This window comes from Oncorhynchus gorbuscha, linkage group LG08 (genome assembly GCF_021184085.1).
Source record: "Oncorhynchus gorbuscha isolate QuinsamMale2020 ecotype Even-year linkage group LG08, OgorEven_v1.0, whole genome shotgun sequence".
NCBI classification, from domain to species: domain Eukaryota; kingdom Metazoa; phylum Chordata; class Actinopteri; order Salmoniformes; family Salmonidae; genus Oncorhynchus; species Oncorhynchus gorbuscha.
Window position 1 is genome coordinate 61625870 of NC_060180.1, and position 22163 is coordinate 61648032.

At 45.8% G+C, this 22163-nt stretch overlaps 1 protein-coding gene across 3 annotated transcripts; it reads right to left on the reverse strand.

The window, feature by feature from the left end:
• Positions 1-10526: 10526 nt before the first annotated feature.
• Positions 10527-20006, reverse strand: LOC124040958. 3 transcript variants are annotated; one of them, XM_046358090.1, is made up of 5 exons: positions 19908-20006; positions 18748-18872; positions 15114-15200; positions 14810-14974; positions 10527-11312 (listed from the first exon to the last, which is right to left on the reverse strand). In XM_046358090.1, the coding sequence occupies exons 2-5, from the start codon at positions 18853-18855 to the stop codon at positions 11175-11177; spliced, it is 498 nt and encodes a 165-aa protein (XP_046214046.1). In that variant the 5' UTR covers positions 18856-18872; positions 19908-20006; the 3' UTR covers positions 10527-11174. The 3 variants fall into 3 exon arrangements, with proteins under 3 accessions (XP_046214046.1, XP_046214044.1, XP_046214047.1); XM_046358088.1 differs by lacking the exon at positions 19908-20006 and adding an exon at positions 19067-19417; XM_046358091.1 differs by lacking the exons at positions 15114-15200; positions 19908-20006 and adding an exon at positions 19067-19417.
• Between the last annotated feature and the right edge of the window lie 2157 nt (positions 20007-22163).

The window sequence follows — 22163 nt, forward strand, 5'->3', positions numbered from 1 at the left end:
CATGTAACTCCACAACCTCAAAAGGAATTCCACAAAAAAAATGTAATCCTCCAAGACAAAAAGGAAAATCCACAAGGTGGTAGGTATAGCATAAAAAGCCTCAAAAGATACTCAAAAATAAACAAACAAGAACAAAAAACAGAATTCCACAAGAGAGTCCACCGGGATCAACAAGAGTACACAGAATACTAGGGCTGGGTGCTAACATACAAACACAGAGCAAATAACTGAGGAAAACTAAGGGTTTAAATACAATCAGGGGAAACGAGGCACAGGTGCAAATAATAATGGGGATCAAGGGAAAACAAAAGGTCAAAAAGCACAATGGGGGAATCTAGTGACCAAAAACCGGAACAACCCTGGCCAAATCCTGACAGAATCCCCCCCCTAGGAACGGCTTCTGATGTTCCTACCAGCTCTCTCGGGGTGGACGGCCCTGAACTGACGAATGAGGTCAGAGTCCAGTATGTCTTTGGCAGGAACCCAGGAGCGCTCCTCGGGACCGTAGCCTTCCCAGTCCACCAGATACTGCCAGGACCGCTGCACCCGGCGGGAATACAGTATCCGATGGACGGTATAAGCCGGCTGGCCTCCAATGACACGAGGCGGAGGGGGAGGTCTGTCTGCCGGGACAAGGGGAGAAAAAACAACAGGTTTTAATAAGGAAATGTGAAACGTGGGATTAATTTTAAGGGATCTGGGTAAGTGTAGGCGATAAGAAACTGGGTTAATCTCCTGGCAACCTTAAAGGGACCGATGTATTTTTGGGACAGCTTGCGAGACTCCACCCGTAGTGGTAAGTCTCTTGTGGAGAGCCAGACTCTCTGGCCGGGGCGCAGGGTAGGCCCGGGACGGCGACATCTGTTGGCTTGTCGTTGGTACCTCTGTGAGGAACGCATAAGATTAAGACGGGTCTTCCTCCACATAAGCTGACAGCGTCTGACGAACTTCAAGGCTGAAGGCACTCTGACTTCTGCCTCCTGGTCCGGGAACAATGGAGGGGCATAGCCAAACTGACACTCGTGCGGGGACATACCAGTGGAGGAGGAGCGCAAGGTGTTGTGCGCGTATTCGGCCCAAACAATGAAGGACGACCATGTGGACGGGTTGTTACGAGTCATACATCGGAGGGTGGTTTCCAGCTCTTGATTCATCCTCTCTGTTTGGCCGTTGGACTCCGGATGGTACCCTGAAGATAGACTGGCAGAAGCCCCCATGAGTTGGCAGAAGGCCTTCTTGTCTTCACCCCTCTGAGACAGGACAGCTCCAACACCAACCTCTGAGGCGTCTACCTCCACCACAAACGGTTCATCCGTAGTCGGTAGTATCAGGATGGGAGCAGAGAGGACGCGCTGCTTGAGTCCTTGGAAGGCCGTCTCAGCTTCTCTTCCCCACAAAAACCTTGCATTGCCACCCTTGGTTAAAGCTGAGAGAGGGGCTGCCACCAAGCTGAAGTTCTTGATGAACTTGCGGTAAAAGTTAGTGAAGCCCAGGAAACGCTGAACTTCCTTAACGGATTTGGGGGTGGGCCAATCCGCTACCGCCCCTACCTTCCTGGGGTCCATTTGGACTCGACCAGGTTCCACTACAAATCCCAGGAATTGTACTCGGGATGAATGGAATTCACATTTTTCCGGCTTAACGTACAGATGGCTGTCTATGAGGCGTTTGAGTACTTGTCTGACATGCTTAGTGTGTTCTTGAAGAGAGCTCGAAAAGATGAGGATGTCATCCAAGTAAACGAACACAAATATGTTAAGCATATCCCTAAGCACATCGTTTATGAGCGCTTGGAACACCGCTGGGGCATTGGTCAGGCCGAAGGGCATCACCAAGTATTCATAGTGACCAGTAGGCGTGTTGAAAGCAGTCTTCCACTCGTCACCAGGTCTGATCCGCACAAGATGGTATACGTTCCGCAGGTCAAGCTTAGTGAAAACAACTGCTTCCTGGAGCAGCTCGAAGGCTGTGGCCATAAGGGGTAGCGGGTAACGGTTACGGACGGTTATGGCATTGAGTCCCCGGTAGTCGATGCAAGGACGTAATCCACCGTCTTTCTTGGCCACAAAGAAAAACCCTGCTCCCGTCGGGGAGGTGGATGGAGGCATGAGGCCTGCTTCCAGAGCGTCCTTGATGTCGGTATCCATAGCAGCTCGTTCGGGTGGAGATAGGGAAAAGATCCGACCCCTGGGGGGGGCAAGTGCCCGGAAACTATTCGATGGGGCAATCATAAGGTCTATGGGGTGGTAGCATGGTGGCCCTCTGTTTGCTAAATACCAGTTTGAGGTCATGGTAACACTCGGGAACTCGGGTCAGGTCGATGGATTCTAAAGACTCGGGAGTAGAACTCGGGGAATTCGGGAAAATACAAGTAGCTTGGCACGTAGGACCCCACTGCTTGATAGTGCCCACAGACCAGTCGATGTGAGGGTTATGGCTGTGAAGCCAGGGGTATCCAAGCACGAGAGGGAACTCGGAACAGGAGATCAAATGAAAGTTCATCAATTCCTGGTGTTGTGAAACTGAAAGTCGCAAGGAGGTAGTGACATGAGTGACAAGTCCAGATCCCAAAGGGCTTCCATCCAATGTAGTAACCCTCATGGGGTCACTTAGAGGTTCAGAGGGAACGCCATTCTCCTTCGCCCAGACACCATCCATGAAGTTACCTGCGGCTCCAGAGTCTACCAAGGCTTGAAGGTGAAGCTTGTGGTTGTCCCAGGAAAGGTTGACTGGAATGAGCAGACGGGAGTTGGACGGATGGGAGGAGGTTATGTTTCCCGTTACAGTTCCCCCCGGTCTGTACGGGACAGAGCGTTTCCCTGGAGCCCAGGACACGTGGAACGGAAATGGCCCGGTTTGCCGCAATATAGACAGCGTCGCTCCCTCATCCGGCGGTCTCTCTCAGCCTGGGAGATGCGTCCAATCTGCATGGGTTCCGGTGGAGCCAGCGAGGATAAAGGTGGGGACTCGGAGCTGGGACTGATAGGGGCTAGAGGTCTACGGTTGAGTTCTCTCTCTCTCAGACGCTGGTCAATGCGTGAGGCCAACTTGATCAGGGACTCGAGATTGTCCGGTGGTTCCCGAGTGGCCAGTTCATCTTGGATAGTGTCGGAAAGGTCTTTCAGAAAGCACACCGTGAGCGCCTCGTTGTTCCAGCCACTCGCTGCTGCCACCGTGCGGAACTGGATGGCATAGTCCGTCACGCTGCGCCGACCTTGGTGGAGAGTCAGGAGCTGTTTGGCTGAGTCAGGACCACTGCTTGGGCCTTGAAACACTTGTTTGAATTCCTCAGCAAAAGCAGAGTAGCTGGCACAGCAGGAACTATGGGCATCCCACACAGCAGTAGCCCAGGCCAGGGCTTTTTCCGACAGCAGGGTGATGATATATGTGATCTTAGACCGGTCGGTGGGGAACGACAAGGGTTGCAGCTCGAAGGAGAGAGAACATTGGGTGAGAAACCCTTTACAAGCACTTGGATCACCTGAGAACCGTTGGGGAGGTGGAAGACGAGGTTCAGCCAGGGGGTTAACTGCCATGGGTACGTGAATCTGAGGTACTGGGACGGGAACTGTTGCCGGGGTAAGTCGATCAGATATCTGCTTTATGGAAGTCAGCATCTCCGTCAGAAGATGAGAATGTCTAGCCATTAAGGCCTCTTGCTGAACCAGGGCGGCTTTGTGGCGTTGGACAGTCTCCTGGTGGTGGGACAGCATGGCAACAAGGTCCTGGGAACTGGCTGCCTCTGGGTTCATTTTTGGCTCTGTGTTTCTGTCAGGACCCGGTTACAAACCTGGGTCTCCGGAGTGAGAAACAGTCACTTAACCAACTGAGCCACGAATAGTCGGCAGAACCCAGAAGATGAGGCAGACACAGCAGTACTTGAGACAGTGTATTTAATGAAGTAAAAAAGTGAAGTCCTTCAGGAAAACATGTAACTCCACAACCTCAAAAGGAATTCCACAAAAACAAAGGTAATCCTCCAAGACAAAAAGGAAAATCCACAAGGTGGTAGGTATAGCATAAAAAGCCTCAAAAGATACTCAAAAATAAATAAACAAGAACAAAAAACAGAATTCCACAAGAGAGTCCACCGGGATCAACAAGAGTACACAGAATACTAGGGCTGGGTGCTAACATACAAACACAGAGCAAATAACTGAGGAAAACTAAGGGTTTAAATACAATCAGGGGAAACGAGGCACAGGTGCAAATAATAATGGGGATCAAGGGAAAACAAAAGGTCAAAAAGCACAATGGGGGCATCTAGTGACCAAAACCCGGAACAACCCTGGCCAAATCCTGACAGTACATTCACTGAACAAAAATATAAACACTACAGGTAACAATTCCAATGATTTTGTTACAGTTAATTTAAGGAAATTAGTCAATTGAAATACATGAATTAGGCCCTAATCTATGGACTTCACATTACCGGGCAGGGGCGCAGCCATAAGCCTAACCACATGGGAGACAGGCCCAGCTTACTGGAATGGGTTTTTCCTCCAAAAAGGGTTTAATTACAGAAATAAATACTCCTCACCACCCCTTCTCCCCCCTCAGACGATTCCTCAGGTGAACAAGCCGGATGTGGAGGTCCTGGGCTGCCATGGTTACACGTGGTCTGTGGTTGTGAGACGTACTGCCAGATTCTCTAAAACGATGTTGGAGGTGACTTATGGTAGAGAAATTAACATTCAATTCTCTGGCAACAGCTCTGGTGAACATTCCTGCAGTCAGCATACCAATTTCTCACTCCCTCAAAACTTGAGACATGTGTGGCATGGGGTTGTGTGACAAAACTGCACATTTTTTGAGTGCCCTTTCATTGTCCCCATCACAAGGTGCACCTGTGTAATGATCATACTGTTCAATCAGCTTCTTGACATGCCACAACTGTCAGGTGCATGATTTTTCATGGCAAAGGAGAAATGCTCACTAACAGGGATGTAAACAAATTTGTGCACACAATTTGAGAGAAATAAGCTTTTTGAGGTTATGTAAAATTTCTGGGATCTTTTCTTTCGGCTGATGAAAACATGGTACCAAAACTTTACACGTTGCCTTTCTATTTGTGTTCAGTATATGATCCTAGGGCTACACAGATCATAACAATAGAAAAGTTATCAAAAGAAGTTTAGTATTTTTACATCATCCTCTCCATCATTATTATCATCATCCTAACCATCACCATTATCATCCTCATGATAATCAGTATAGTCACATTATCACCATCATTATCACCATCATCATTATCACAAACGTCATCATCACCATGACTAAGAAACCAACTGCACTGTGGTATTCATCCCGTCAAACGGAAGCCATAGAAATGGAATAACAATTTGACTGTCTTCCTCCATTGGCTTGGTTGTCTTCCTCCATTGGCTTGGTTGTCTTCCTCCATTGGCTTGGAAGTCTTCCTCCATTGGCTTGGTTGTCTTCCTCCATTGGCTTGGTTGTCTTCCTCCATTGGCTTGGTTGTCTTCCTCCATTGGCTTGGTTGTCTTCCTGCATTGGCTTGGTTGTCTTCCTGCATTGGCTTAGTTGTCTTCCTGCATTGGCTTGGTTGTCTTCCTCCATTGGCTTGGTTGTCTTCCTGCATTGGCTTGGTTGTCTTCCTGCATTGGCAACGGCAGTGGTGGGTGCGACCACCCACATATGTGAACTCAGAGGTTTTCTATAGCAAACGTGACGCAGTTTGGTGTCGCGTCTCGCTGGCACAGGCAGCCAGGCTTGGCACCATTACTGCCTGCTGGAGGCATCAATGCCCACTGCCCAGTCACCCACCCACCATGTGTTAACCAGTGACGTGCATCAACTGGGTATTTCTGATACTTACCATCATGTTGTGTAAAATGACTGTAGGTTGTAAACCAATGGAAACGTCAGATGAGATGTGGTAGCGAATATTTTGCGAATGGGTTAGACACACATCACATTGAGTAGTGTATTACTTACCATTCAATTAATATGGTTGGATCCCACATAGGGTTAACTTCACAGAAGTGCTAGTTGAGTCAGTCTGTGGAATAGCAAATGTTTTACAGTAACCTCCAATGTGGCATTAAACACTGTGGATGATGGGTGTGTAGACTAGAGACTCTCCTTATGTTAATCATTATAGTGGAGAAAAACCTGCTAATCACAAGTAGGGTAAAAAAGAATCCCAAAAGATTAGTAATTATTTGGGGGTCTTCCTTGGTGAGAACAGAAACTATATTGTGACGTTTATGTGTAGCTGGTTTCCTTGAATCACTGAGTCATCTGGCTTGCCTATATAGAGTGCATAGTAATGTAGGGATTGAGTGGGAAAAGACTAGCGGCTAGCCTCCCTGGATGCTAGGATTTGACAGCCTTCATTGAGAGGTCAGGACACAGATGGCACATGATGTAGTGCCCTGTAACTGTACGGTCACTGGCTCAAGCACTGCATCGGCTGTTCCCCTTCAATCACTGCAGCTCTGGTGACGTTGCAAAGCATATATCGCCCCCTTCTGGTCTGGAAATAGTTCACACCAGCATGCATGTTCTGCACATTGGATGGAGAAAAGGATTCTGTTATTGACAATACCATTTATAATGTATTTTAATTTAGTGGTACATAGAAAAGACGAGAATTGTGCCAATGTTACATAAATACGTAATAAATTGTGACCTCATGGATCCGGCCCACACCTCTAGTAAAGCCCAGTGTGCAGTAATCAGAACATCCACACCAGAACAGCAGGAGTGCTTCAGTCAACCAACATCTATAATAAAAACAAGACAAACATACACACATCCTCTTGCCCCTCAGCTTACATTATAAAAGTGCCTGGTGTCATTCACAAAGAATGTTCATAGGAACATAACCCACTGGATGTGGTGAGGGGATACAGGTGAGAGGTAAGGGGTTAAAGATCAATATTGATAACAGGTGTAACCCCATGGCTGGGTATGGTCGGGCCCAGGCCTCTGTTGAGCAGGCCCAGCTGGTGATAAGGTCAGAGCCAGGTGATGGGTTAGAGGTCAGTGGTGACAACTGGCATTACCCCGTGGATGAGCAGGGTGAGTCCCAGGTCTCTACCCAGCAGATCTAACCGGTGATGGGGTTAGAAGTGAGGGCTCAGGGGTTAGAGGTCAGTGGTGATGACAGGCATGACCCCATGGATGAGCAGGGTGGGTCACAGGTCTCTACTCAGATCCAACTGGTGCAGGTAGGAGGAGTAACGCCTCGTGTCCGCCGGAGTGCGGGGCAAATACAGGAATCGCACGGCGGGGGGTGGGTCGATGATGGCTTTGACTAGGCCTAGCACATACAGGAAGCGACGGCAGGGGGTGGGTCGATGATGGCTTTGACTAGGCCTAGCACATACAGGAAGCGCACGGCGGGGGGGTGGGTCGATGATGGCTTTGACTAGGCCTAGCACATACAGGAAGCGCACGGCTGGGGGTGGGTCGATGATGGCTTTGACTAGGCCTAGCACATACAGGAAGCGCACGGCGGGGGTGGGTCGATGATGGATTTGACTAGGCCTAGCACATACAGGAAGCGCACGGCGGGGGTGGGTCGATGATGGCTTTGACTAGGCCTAGCACATACAGGAGCGCACGGCGGGGGGTTGGGTCGATGATGGTTTTGACTAGGCCTAGCACATACAGGAAGCGCACGGCGGGGGGTGGGTCGATGATGGCTTTGACTAGGCCTAGCACGTACAGGAAGCGCACGGCGGGGGTGGGTCGATGATGGCTTTGACTAGGCCTAGCACATACAGGAAGCGCACGGCGGGGGTGGGTCGATGATGGCTTTGACTAGGCCTAGCACATACAGGAAGCTCACGGCTGGGGGTGGGTCAATGAAGGCTTTGACTAGGCCTAGCACATACAGGAAGCGCACGGCGGGGGTGGGTCGATGATGGCTTTGACTAGGCCTAGCACATACAGGAAGCGCACGGCGGGGGTGGGTCGATGATGGCTTTGACTAGGCCTAGCACATACAGGAAGCGCACGGCGGGGGTGGGTCGATGATGACTTTGACTAGGCCTAGCACATACAGGAAGCGCACGGCGGGGGTGGGTCGATGATGGCTTTGACTAGGCCTAGCACATACAGGAAGCGCACGGCGGGGGTGGGTCGATGATGGCTTTGACTAGGCCTAGCACATACAGGAAGCGCACGGCGGGGGTGGGTCGATGATGGCTTTGACTAGGCCTAGCACATACAGGAAGCGCACGGCGGGGGTGGGTCGATGATGACTTTGACTAGGCCTAGCACATACAGGAAGCGCACGGCGGGGGGTGGGTCGATGATGGCTTTGACTAGGCCTAGCACATACAGGAAGCGCACGGCGGGGGGTGGGTCGATGATGGCTTTGACTAGGCCTAGCACATACAGGAGGAGCACGGCGGGGGGTGGGTCGATGATGGCTTTGACTAGGCCTAGCACATACAGGAAGCGCACGGCGGGGGGTGGGTCGATGATGGCTTTGACTAGGCCTAGCACATACAGGGCACTGCCACACACGTTGTCATAGAAGAACATGATGCCAATGCTGCGTCCAGACTGGCCCCAGAGCTCGACTGATCATGTCTGGTTGATTATAGTTAGAGTATGGATGCAAAGCAAGTAAAAGTTGCCCCACAACTACTAATAAAGGGTTGATTATTTTTCTGGGCTAATACATATGCTTTTGACAAACATAATATACTCATCACACAAAAGACATTTGCAAGACAAGCCACCTCCTTTAAGTCAAAGAAACTAAACTTAAGTTTGAGCTATTATTACATATGCATGTAATGTGTAGGCCTAGACATAAGTTTGAGATTTATTTCTGAGTAGTTTACAACCTTCACCTGTATCCTCTTTCTGAGTAGTTTACAACCTCCACCTGTATCCTCTTTCTGAGTAGTTTACAACCTCCACCTGTATCCTCTTTCTGAGTAGTTTACAACCTCCACCTGTATCCTCTTTCTGAGTAGTTTACAACCTCCACCGGTATCCTCTTTCTGAGTAGTTTACAACCTTCACCTGTATCCTCTTTCTGAGTAGTTTACAACCTCCACCTGTATCCTCTTTCTGAGTAGTTTACAACCTCCACCTGTATCCTCTTTCTGAGTAGTTTACAACCTCCACCTGTATCCTCTTTCTGAGTAGTTTACAACCTTCACCTGTATCCTCTTTCTGAGTAGTTTACAACCTCCACCTGTATCCTCTTTCTGAGTAGTTTACAACCTCCACCTGTATCCTCTTTCTGAGTAGTTTACAACCTCCACCTGTATCCTCTTTCTGAGTAGTTTACAACCTCCACCGGTATCCTCTTTCTGAGTAGTTTACAACCTTCACCTGCTTTTACACCTGCATTGTTTGCTGTTTGGGGTTTTAGGCTGGGTTTCTGTACAGCACTTTGAGATATCAGCTGATGTACGAAGGGCTATATAAATAAATTTGATTTGATTTGATTTGATTTATCCTCTTTCTGAGTAGTTTACAACCTCCACCTGTATCCTCTTTCTGAGTAGTTTACAACCTCCACCTGTATCCTCTTTCTGAGTAGTTTACAACCTCCACCTGTATCCTCTTTCTGAGTAGTTTACAACCTTCACCTGTATCCTCTTTCTGAGTAGTTTACAACCTCCACCTGTATCCTCTTTCTGGGAAGTTTACAACCACCTGTATACTCGGTCAATTGGAGTTTCATAAATGGATGGTGGCTACAATGAGAGAATGTCAATTGTAGAACGCCGCAGCCCGTCTGGTGTTCAACCTTCCCAAGTTCTCTCACGTCACCCCGCTCCTCCGCTCTCTCCACTGGCTTCCAGTTGAAGCTCGCATCCGCTACAAGACCATGGTGCTTGCCTACGGAGCTGTGAGGGGAACGGCACCTCAGTACCTCCAGGCTCTGATCAGGCCCTACACCCAAACAAGGGCACTGCGTTCATCCACCTCTGGCCTGCTCGCCTCCCTACCACTGAGGATGTACAGTTCCCGCTCAGCCCAGTCAAAACTGTTCGCTGCTCTGGCCCCCCAATGGTGGAACAAACTCCCTCACGACGCCAGAACAGCGGAGTCAATCACCACCTTCCGGAGACACCTGAAACCCCACCTCTTTAAGGAATACCTAGGATAGGATAAGTAATCCTTCTCACCCCCCCCCTTTAAGATTTAGATGCACTATTGTAAAGTGACTGTTCCACTGGATGTCATAAGGTGAATGCACCAATTTGTAAGTCGCTCTGGATAAGTGCGTCTGCTAAATGACTTAAATGTAAATGTAAATTGTATACCCATTGGAGGATAATGTGAAAGGGGTGGCACCTCTGGCTTTCTCATCCAATGGGTTTTGAGGAGGCGGCAAGGAGAGAGGACATGAGGAGTATACAATTGAGATTCTCCATTGTATCACTCAATCTTTTTTTGACTGTGCGCCATTTGTAATGTTTCGCTTGTTAATCCAATCAGTTATGCTTCCTCCTTGGCCTCGTGACCCCAAAACTGTTGACACAGCTAATTGGTTTCAGACAATATTTGTATTACTTTCAGAAAAGTTTAATTAAAACGTGTATAATGACATTTTGAGGACAGTTATAATTTCCTTTGAGGATTTAATTTTAATAATGACATACAAATATAATCATATTTATATAGCCTGATTAATGAATTAATAAAAAAATACAGTTATAAAAGTAATGTAATTTACAGTGAACAATAAATAAAAAATACTAAGAGTGGACCATTATCTGATTGCATCCAAATGCTTGACATGTGTTCCAAGTGCTCCGTTGGTAGGTGCCATGAAATGCAAGCCATCAATTGGGTCAATTGTCTCTAATATGTAGCATGTACATTTTTATTCCTTTTGTCCTGGTTTTACTGCAGAAACAGCATGCAGTCAGTCTAAGCTGAATGCCGGAAACAGTGAGCTGTCGTTCCAAATAATGACCAGCAGAGGGTGACGTATCTCCATGTTTCATTACAAGTCTTTACTGTCTCTAATGTGTAACCAACCAGAGAAAGGTCTGCTTGGTGAGTGACAGCTTTCAGGCGGTTATGTCATTTCCCCTCTGAGCACCTCCCTTCTCCACATTGCCTCTCCTCTCTGGGTGCATGACAATACTCTACAGCAGCTCCCTAGCCTCCTCACTTATCTGGGTGCGTCTCAATACTCTGAAGTAGCTCCCTCCCCTCCTTCCTCTTCAGGGGCACCCATGGGTCAGGTCAGCCATAAGCCATTCCATCTTTCCAGTGATCAGTCTGCTGAAAGTCCACAGAACCGTGCTCAGGCTGTGTGTACTCTCAGCGGTACTTGAAAACAACGGGCTCTCCACTGACCCCTTTAGGACCAAGGGGAAGAGCGAGAAGGTGGGGGATGGGTAGGATGGAAAGAGAGGAAGAGAGCAACAGGGGGGAGAGAAAAGGGGAGAATTGAGGGAGAGAGAGAGTCAGTATAACAAAGCTATGACACACATTACTAAATATGCTGATGGTTTCCATTACAAAAGCAATTCACTTTAACTATGCATGTTGATTGAGAGCTGTAGTCTTCTGCATTGAAATGATCATACACATGAAAGCATGTTGTTGACATTGTCTGATAGTGAGACACACTCGAGAAACACTGAATGACAATTGGAAAGAAACTATTGCAATTTCACTGTTCTGTTTTGCTCATCTCTAGCCAGTCTTTTAACTACAAATGTTGCTAGTGAATGGCATGTCCCTTGCATAATTTCTCCATGCGTAGCCTGGATGGCTGTGTCTCTGTCATGGGGAAGGTATGCTCTGCGATCTGCTAATCTTCCTGGCAAAGGAAGACTAGGGTTCATTGGGGTCACAGCTATGTTTGAAATGAGAGGGAGTCAATGAGGGATTACTGGAAGAAGACAGGATACTCCATTTTCATATGGAAATGAAAGTGACGTCAAATCAAATCAAATTTTATTGGTCACATACACATGCGTAGCAGATGTTAATGCGAGTGGGGCAAAATGCTTGTAGTTCCGACAGTGCAGTAATATTTAACAATTCCCCAACAACTACCTAATACATACAAATCTGAAGGGGTGAATGAGAATATGTACATATAAATATATGGATGAGCGATGGCCGAGCGGCATAGGCAAGGTGCAATAGATGGTATAAAATACAGTATATACATGTGATAGTCATGTAAGATATGTAAGATATGTAAGCATTATTAAAGTGGCATTGTTTAAAGTGACTAGTGATCCATTTGTTAAAGTGGCCAGTGATTGGGTCTCAATGTAGGCAGCAGCCTCTGAGTTAGTGATTGCTGTTTAGCAGTCTGATGGCCTTGAGATAGAAGCTGTTTTTCAGTCTCTTCGGTCCCAGCTTTGATGCACCTGTACTGACCCTGCCTTCTGGATGGTAGCGGTGTGAACAGGCAGTGGTTGGGTGGTTGTTGTCCTTGATGATCCTTTTTGCCTTCCTGTGACATCGGGTGCTGTAGGTGTCATGGAGGGCAGGTAGTTTGCCCCTGGTGATGCGTTGTGTAGTCCGCACCACCCTCTGGAGAGCCATGCGGCCTTGCGGTTGAGGGCGGTGCAGTTGCCGTACCAGGCTGTGATACAGCCCGACAGGATGCTTTCGATTGTGCATCTGTAAAAGTTTGTCAGGGTTTTGAGTGACAAGCCAAATTTCTTCAGCCTCCTGAGGTTGAAGAGGTGCCACTGCACCTTCTTCACCACACCGTCTGTGTGGGTGAACCATTTCAGTTTGTCTGTGATGTGTACGCTCAGGAACTTAAAACTCTCCAGCTTCTCCACTGCTGTCCCTTCCATGTGGATAGGGGGGGGGGTGGGTTTGTTGACGTTGAGTGAGAGGTTGTTTTAATAATAATAATAATAATAACAATATATTTTCCAAACACCACACTCTGAGTGCCCTCACCTCCTCCCTGTCGGCTGTCTCGTCGTTGTTGGTGATCATGCCCACTAATGTTGTATCATCTGCAAACCTATGATTGTGTTGGAGGTGTGCATGGCCACGCAGTCGTGGGTGAACAGGGAGTACAGGAGAGGGCTAAGCACACACCCTTGTGGGGCCCCAGTGTTGAGGGTCAGAGAAGTGGAGATGTTGTTTCCTACCTTCACCACCTGGGGGCTGCCAGTCAGAAAGTCCAGGACCCAATTGTACAGGGCGTGGTTGAGACCCAGGGCCTCCAACTTGATGATGAGCTTGGAGGGTACTATGGTGTTGAATGCTGAGCTGTATTCAATGGACAGAATTCTTACATAGGTATTCCTCTTGTCCAGATGGGATAGGGCAGTATGCAGTGTGATGGCGATTACGTCATCAGTGGACCTGTTGGGGCGGTATGCAAACCAAAGTGGGTCTAGGGTGGCCGGTAAGGTGGCGGCGATATGATCCTTGACTAGCCCTTCATGGTGACAGAAGTGAGTGCTACGTGGCGATAGTCATTTAGTTCAGTTATCTTGACACTTAGCAACACTGAAATGCCTACGCTCACTGCACACAAACAAATGGCCAATAAGTAATCTAAGCAAGACATAGCCGTGGGAAGTAGTTTGGTGGTGGGGCTGCTGCAATTTTTTGCCAAAGTGATTTGGGGGGAGGTGTGCAGATTTTATTTGCCAAAGTGATTTGGGGGGAGGTGTTCAGATTTTATTTGCCAAAGTGATTTGGGGGAGGTGTGCAGATTTTATTTGCCAAAGTGATTTGGGGGGAGGTGTGCAGATTTTATTTGCCAAAGTGATTTGGGGGAGGTGTGCAGATTTTATTTGCCAAAGTGATTTGGGGGGTTTGGTGTGCAGATTTTATTTGCCAAAGTGATTTGGGGGAGGTGTGCAGATTTTATTTGCCATCACTGTAGATGCCGCTAACAGGACTAGTAAAGGTACAGTGTACTATTTTTGTGATTGTTTGTTTACAAAATTGAGTGTATACTCACACTTGAGTCTGATAATTATCTGCACAAAACAGTTAATCTGATAATACTTGTGGAATATAAAAATACTTGCTTGATATATTTTTTCCAGTTTCTTGAAATACCTTGCAATTGCAACTTATTTCTATGTGAAACCTGAAATGGTCTATCCATTCCTTTTTAGTAGACACTCTTATCCGGAACAACTTATAGTAGTGAGTGCATATATTTTCATACTTTTTTGTACTGATCCCCCATGGGAATCAAACCCACAACCCTAGCATTGCAAGTGCAATGCTCTACCAACTGAGCCACATCATCATAAACCACTTGATGTCTCAATGTAGTCAATTACTGTAGTGTGCATTGTTTTTCTTCATAGTGATGGAAAGTCTACAGGTACAAACATAGATGACCAGCCTATGTACAATACAGTAATGTACATTAACATGAAGTGGTTTGTAGGGATGATAAATTAATACTGCACAAAAAGTGGTTGTTTTCCATGTTATTTGATCAAGAAAAATATTTAATTTGATGTGGATGTTTTGTGTCTTTGCACCTTTTGATATAAATATTTGAGAACAAGGTTTTGTTATTTTAAGATTAGGTTAGAATGAAAATCACAGAGAAAGGGATAGGACAACAACGCTTACAATTTCAACTATTGAATCCTGGAAGATACTGTTCTTAATTACTACCTTTTTTGCAAAATCTGAGATACTGAAATATATTTTTGCCCACTCTACAGATGTCTATATAGGTCTGCTAATACTAAGGCCCAGTGCACTACTTTTGCACTTTTTATGATATATCTTTTTTAAATTCTGATTATTCAGGGGGTGCTGCAGCCCACTCAGCACCCCTACTTCTCAGCAACCTATAGTGTGTGTATGTATGTGTGTATTTCTTATTATCCCTTACCCTGATGTCCAGGTGTGTGATTATGTGTAGGTAGTTGTTGACAGTGTGCTCCAGTCTCTCCAGCAGAGTTGCGGCACAGCCAGGCTGGCTCAGAGTCTTAACCACACTCACACTCCTAGACAAAGCCCTCAGAGTTGCAGCTATGTCCCCCTTCTTCTCCTGGGCCTGGAAGAAAAACACACACACACACACACACGAGAGAGAGAGATACAAACATTATTATTACCATAATTGGATGTTACTGAACCGAGGAAAACAAATCATCTGCATTGAGAAGCAGAAGTTGAAGTGTTTGATAGCGTACTGATTTCCTTTCCCAGGAAGCCTTGTGAACCTTGATGCAGGGGAGCTGAATGGGGGACGGGAGCATCTTCAAGGCGTCACAATCAGCCTGAAGACAGGAGAGAAGCACACAGATATTAAAAGAGGCAGGCAGGCAGGCAGGCAGGCAGGCAGGCAGGCAGGCAGGCAGGCAGGCAGGCAGGCAGGCAGGCAGGCAGGCAGGCAGGCAGGCAGGCAGGCAGGCAGGCAGGCCAGATTCAGTGGTGTAGAGGAGGGTATACGCAGGTATATGCCATATATCACCTTTTTTGTGGGCATTGCATAGGTTTACTTCTTAATCCCCATGATGCGTATCAAAGTAGTGTAGTGGAGGTATACGCAATATCAATTTATAAGGCTGATGGAACAGATCAATTATTTATTCACACTTTAAGCGCAGCAATGTGCACACGGTGGTAAGCCTACGCGTTAATGTTCAAAATGCAATTGAGAAAACCCATTCTAAAATGTGCATTGCACATGCAAACAGTTTCATGGAAAGAGATGGAAATATCCATTAGAAATGTATAAAGAGGGGAGATCTAAAGATGCAACAACTATCATGGGTTGCTAATATGACTAGGATAATGCCTTTGGCTGCTTGACAATGAAAGGAACATTGAAAACCAACAGGAGAGCGCATATGAAGTCTTCATTAAATAATTGCCTCCACGTTTCCACGGTGGGATTTTGGCTAGGCTACTTTGAATGGTAAGACATTCCTCATAATATCAAGTAAAACATCCAGGTCTCAAACAATTACGGAACAGGAAACATATAGTGATGCTAATGATAGACCTGTACGTCTTCTGGTAGATGGAAAGGCTTCCCCAAAAACCTTCTCAATTAAATGTTAACTACCCTATGCCTGTCTGGCAGAATAATATCATGATTATTCAGGCAGTTAGAAAAGCCAAGGCTAGCTTTTTCAAGCAGAAATTTGCTTCTTGCAACACTAACTCAAAAACGTTCTGGGACACTGTAAAGTCCATGGAGAATAAGAACACCTCCTCCCAGCTGCCCACTGCACTGAAGATAGGAAACACTGTCACCACTGATAAATCCACCATAATTGAGAATTTCAATAAGCATTTTTCTACGGCTGGCCATGCTTTCCACCTGGCTACTCCTACCCCGGTCAACAGCACTGCACCCCCAACAGCAACTCGCCCAAGCCTTCCCCATTTCTCCTTCTCCCAAATCCATTCAGCTGATGTTCTGAAAGAGCTGAAAAATCTGGACCCCTACAAATCAGCCGGGCTAGACAATCTGGACCCTTTCTTTCTAAAATTATCTGCCGAAATTGTTGCCACCCCTATTACTAGCCTGTTCAACCTCTCTTTCGTGTCGTCTGAGATTCCCAAAGATTGGAAAGCAGCTGCGATCATCCCCCTCTTCAAAGGGGGGGACACTCTTGACCCAAACTGCTACAGACCTATATCTATCCTACCATGCCTTTCTAAGGTCTTCGAAAGCCAAGTCAACAAACAGATTACCGACCATTTCGAATCTCACCATACCTTCTCTGCTATGCAATCTGGTTTCAGAGCTGGTCATGGGTGCACCTCAGCCACGCTCAAGGTCCTAAACGATATCTTAACGACCATCGATAAGAAACATTACTGTGCAGCCGTCTTCATTGATCTGGCCAAGGCTTTCGATTCTGTCAACCACCACATCCTCATCGGCAGACTCGACAGCCTTGGTTTCTCAATTGATTGCCTCGCCTGGTTCACCAACTACTTCTCTGATAGAGTTCAGTGTGTCAAATCGGAGGGTCTGCTGTCCGGACCACTGGCAGTCTCTATGGGGGTGCCACAGGGTTCAATTCTTGGACCGACTCTCTTCTCTGTATACATCAATGAGGTCGCTCTTGCTGCTGGGGACTCCCTGATCCACCTCTACGCAGACGACACCATTCTGTATACTTCCGGCCCTTCTTTGGACACTGTGTTAACAACCCTCCAGGCAAGCTTCAATGCCATACAACTCTCCTTCCGTGGCCTCCAATTGCTCTTAAATACAAGTAAAACTAAATCCATGCTCTTCAACCGATCGCTACCTGCACCTACCCGCCTGTCCAACATCACTACTCTGGACGGCTCTGACTTAGAATACGTGGACAACTACATTTACATTTACATTTAAGTCATTTAGCAGACGCTCTTATCCAGAGCGACTTACAAACTACAAATACTTAGGTGTCTGGTTAGACTGTAAACTCTCCTTCCAGACCCATATCAAACATCTCCAATCCAAAGTTAAATCTAGAATTGGCTTCCTATTTCGCAACAAAGCATCCTTCATTCATGCTGCCAAACATACCCTTGTAAAACTGACCATCCTACCAATCCTCGACTTTGGCGATGTCATTTACAAAATAGCCTCCAATACCCTACTCAACAAATTGGATGCAGTCTATCACAGTGCAATCCGTATTGTCACCAAAGCCCCATATACTACCCACCATTGTGACCTGTACGCTCTCGTTGGCTGGCCCTCGCTTCATACTCGTCGCCAAACCCACTGGCTCCATGTCATCTACAAGACCCTGCTAGGTAAAGTCCCCCCTTATCTCAGCTCGCTGGTCACCATAGCATCTCCCACCTGTAGCACATGCTCCAGCAGGTATATCTCTCTGGTCACCCCCAAAACCAATTCTTTCTTTGGCCACCTCTCCTTCCAGTTCTCTGCTGCCAGTGACTGGAACGAACTGCAAAAATCTCTGAAACTGGAAACACTTGTCTCCCTCACTAGCTTTAAGCACCAACTGTCAGAGCATCTTACAGATTACTGCACCTGTACATAGCCCACCTATAATTTAGCCCAAACAACTACCTCTTTCCCAACTGTATTTAATTAATTAATTTATTTTGCTCCTTTGCACCCCATTATTTTTATTTCTACTTTACACATTCTTCCATTGCAAAACTACCATTCCAGTGTTTTACTTGCTATATTGTATTTACTTTGCCACCATGGCCTTTTTTGCCTTTACCTCCCTTCTCACCTCATTTGCTCACATTGTATATAGACTTGTTTATACTGTATTATTGACTGTATTGTTTGTTTTACTCCATGTGTAACTCTGTGTCGTTGTATCTGTCGAACTGCTTTGCTTTATCTTGTCCAGGTCGCAATTGTAAATGAGAACTTGTTCTCAACTTGCCTACCTGGTTAAATAAAGGTGAAATAAAAAAAATAATAAAAAAATGATTACTTGCATCAATCCAGTGGCTATTTGTTTTGCAAACTCCTTCTCATGTGTGCTACAGAAACACTGCTAACTGCACAGTTGTAATAAAGGGTAATTACACTCAAAAATACAAATGTAAAAGTTTTTCCCAGACCTCAAAAGTGGTCTCCTCATGTGGTTTAAGAATTATTGTGTACTTAGAAGGTCCAATTTAATTGTCTATCTATTTAAAAGTGTGACTGAGCAAAAACATGAAAAAAATGTAGGTTATTCAGAGTGTATGTAACTGTTTGTCAGAATTTTTCACACAAGGCACCTTTCCTTCGGGCTGTTTGGGAAATGTGGGGCAAAATTTGAGTATACCCACTTATCCAGGCACCACTACACTACTGGGCAGATTGTTAAAAACATATAGGTTTACCAGAGCAGCCGCCATCTCTGCCACAGTGTTCATGTCCCTCCTGGACTCTCTGTCACACACAAAGTCTATGGGCCTGGTTTCAGCATTCCACACCTCAGAGGCTACCATGCACAGCAGCAGAAGTCCTGGACACATACATAATATATTCAACTCATTTAAGAGTGTATTCATCCTCAAGGTGCTATGACAGTCAGACACTGAATCAACCCCTAAATGACTCAACACACTGCACATAAGGTATGAAAATATGATACTAGATAGGCCTAGCTCATTATAGTTTAATATTTTCCATCAGTCACTCTTTGAATAGCCTACTCACTGCTTAACGCCATGCCCCTCTCGGCTGCGTCTGATGTCCATTAATGTGGTCCATTTAAAAAACGTAACGTTTACTGTCTTCAGTCGGTAATAAAACCACTCCGAATTACTTTCTGCACATCTGAAGTGCGTTGTGTCCCCTCTATAGTCCTCGCGCCCTTTAATTTTCCACGTTATCATCCTTCATAGCGTGAAGAGCGCGCGTTATCAAATCCCAGCGCGCGCTCAATTTTCCTGTTTCTATAATCCAAAGGGTCACGTGAACGAATATCACCGAACTGCTGTTTTTCTTTCATCTGTCCTCTGTCGTTAATTAAATCTCTCTTTCGCTCGCTTGCTCTCTCTCGTTCTATGACAATGACTCATTAACATAAATGTCATATAACGTTCAGAAGATAATATGTTGACTAGGCTACCTACTCCCACCGGAGTTAATGTTTTATTATTGTGAAACGATAACATCTATTTATCTAGGGTGCACAGCTGATCAATCAAGCCATTGGAATTCTCCCATGGCTGTCAAGCTCGTATGATTTAGGCATAATTGGTTGGCCTGAAGCTCAATGATTCTATTGTACCAATTTCTCTTCGATATATATTTTTTTATCACTAACAAAATAATGTTCTAATCTACCATTTTTATAGTCATTCAAGTGTGCTAACCATGTACAGCACCACTTTCAACGAATTTTCCCTCCCACGCACGCACGCACACACCCTCTCTTTCTCTCTCTCACACACACACTCACTAACTCTCTCCTTATTGCGTAAAAGCGGTGTTTTGCTGTTTGATTTGCGTGCTTACAAACATCCCGTCAGCGGCCAAGTTCAAGTTTATTTACCTCCCAGTCAGTCAGGCCAAATTGTCCCAGTCCTGCCCGAAGGAAAATATTCAAACATAAATGTTCACCTGTTGATTTATTCCCATTTTCAGCCTCTCGATTACCCCATCATCATAATCACTGCAACCCATTCATTAGCCGAACTGAATAGACATCCAGGAGAGGAAATTGCATCGAGCAGCCTCGTTAAAAATTAATTTCATTCATAGTCCAGAGTTGACTGCGGTAGTATCACACAGTGGGTGCTGTTTAGACAGCTGTGGGTGCGTGCCATCTGGAGCCCAGTGGGACTGACAGGATTGAATCGATAGCCTACTGATGCAATAACAAATTGAAAGTAGCATTTTACCTGCAAGGGCTATCATTATGAATAATAGGCATGAATATTAATAACACGAGGCAATTTGAATAAAATCATGGTCTAAATAACTGGCTTTTCATTAGTATAACGGTTAGTATGGTATTTTCCTTTGAATACTCGAAGTACTGAGTACTTTATACATTTCCAAAAATATCTATTAGCTATTTTTTTGCTTTGCCATTATGGGATATTGTGTGTAGATTGATGAGGGGGAAAAACGCTTTAATCAATTTCAGAAAAGGCTGTAACGTAACAAAATGGGGAAAAAGTCAAGGTGTCTGAATACTTTCCGAATGCACTGTTAATGTTGTAAATGACTATTGTCGCTGGAAACATATGAATGCAAAAATAACATGCAAAATAACAGCAGTTTGCAAACAATGAAAAAAATAATAATTGAGTTAAAAAAGGCCAAAGGTCATTGGCCACATAAAATGGCATCAAATTACGTCATGTCTACAGTAGCTTTTATTGGACTGATGATGTCAACATCATACTTTGAAAACCTTTGCTAGTAGGCTAAACAAGCAGTCATCATCATGAATCATGTCAACAATCTAGGGTAAATCCTTTTCAATCATTTTTTATATGAAGACAATTTAATGATGAAACTTATTGGTGCTCATCGGCCACTGGACATAAACATTACACAACAAGTTAGAAATTGAAAATTCAACAATGAGTGGTTTGGAAGGAATCAGTGGCCAACTGCAAGCCTTGCAAATAAATCATTAGCCTGCTATTCAGTGGAGAGGGTGTGTGGTCCAAGTCTGGGTTTAAGGGTCTCTTTTCCAAGCTTAAAAGGATAAACATTCAACACCACATGGGTCAGAAAAGGTTGAATACATCGGCCATGCTGTCAATCCAGCATGACTTCTGCCAAATTCAAAATAAATGGAAACTCAGAACTGGGATATCTCAGACTTCAGTGAGTTCAATACAACTGGGAACTCTGAAAAATTGAGCTTTGACTGGGAAAATACGTTTTGAATGGTCATCCAACTCGGAATTCCAAGTTGGGAACTCAAGCCTCTTTCTAGAGCTCCGACCTGAAGATATCTGACGTCATGATTCTACCCTGTTTTTTTGTACGAGTTCCCAGTTGTATTGAAAGCACCATAAATCCAAAGAATGCCAGACTTTGATGACAACATTTTCCCACAAGGACCGCGGCACCACCTTCCTGTTCAAGTGAGCACAGCAAAACAAGGTCCCAAAATGACTTGTATGCTGCTGCATAAATTACGTAATATGCCAGGGAACTCCCCAAATACAGGTGTGCCTGTCATGTTTGTCATTTATTATCATGTCTTGTCCCTGTGCTCCCCATTCTGTTCGTTTCCCTCTGCTGGTCTTATTGGGTTCTTTCCCTCTTTCTATCCCTCTCTCTCCCCCTTCCCCTCTCACTCTCTCGCTCTCTCTTCTCTCTATCGTTCCGTTCCTGCTCCCAGCTGTTCCTATTCCCCTAATCATCATTTAGTCTTCCCACACCTGTTCCCGATCCTTTCCCCTGATTAGAGTCCCTATTTATTCCTTTGTGTTCCGTTCCTGTCCCGTCGGTTCCTTGTTTAGTATTCACCATGCTGTGATTGCGTTTCGCCCTGTCCTGTCGTGTTTTTGCTGTGATTGTGTATCGCCCTGTCCTGTCGTGTTTTTGCCTTCATCAGATGCTGCGTGTGAGCAGGTGTCTCTGTCAACTACGGCCTGCGCCTACCCGGGCGACCTGCAGTCTGTGGCCGCTTCTCCAGTTATTCCCCTCTACAGACTAGAGGATTTCTGTTATTCCCTGTTTGGACTTAAATAAACTCTGTTTCTGTTAAGTCGCTTTTGGGTCCTCTTTCACCTGCATGACAGAAGGAACCGACCAAGGAATGGACCCAGCGACTTCAGACGCT

Coding starts and splice junctions, on each gene's coding strand:
- LOC124040958 (XM_046358088.1), bottom strand. Junction 15,201..18,747: donor CAGAGATGGCGGCTGCTCTG/GTAAACCTATAT, acceptor TCCTGTCTTCAG/GCTGATTGTGACGCCTTGAA. Junction 11,313..14,809: donor TCACACACCTGGACATCAGG/GTAAGGGATAAT, acceptor TTGGTCCTAAAG/GGGTCAGTGGAGAGCCCGTT.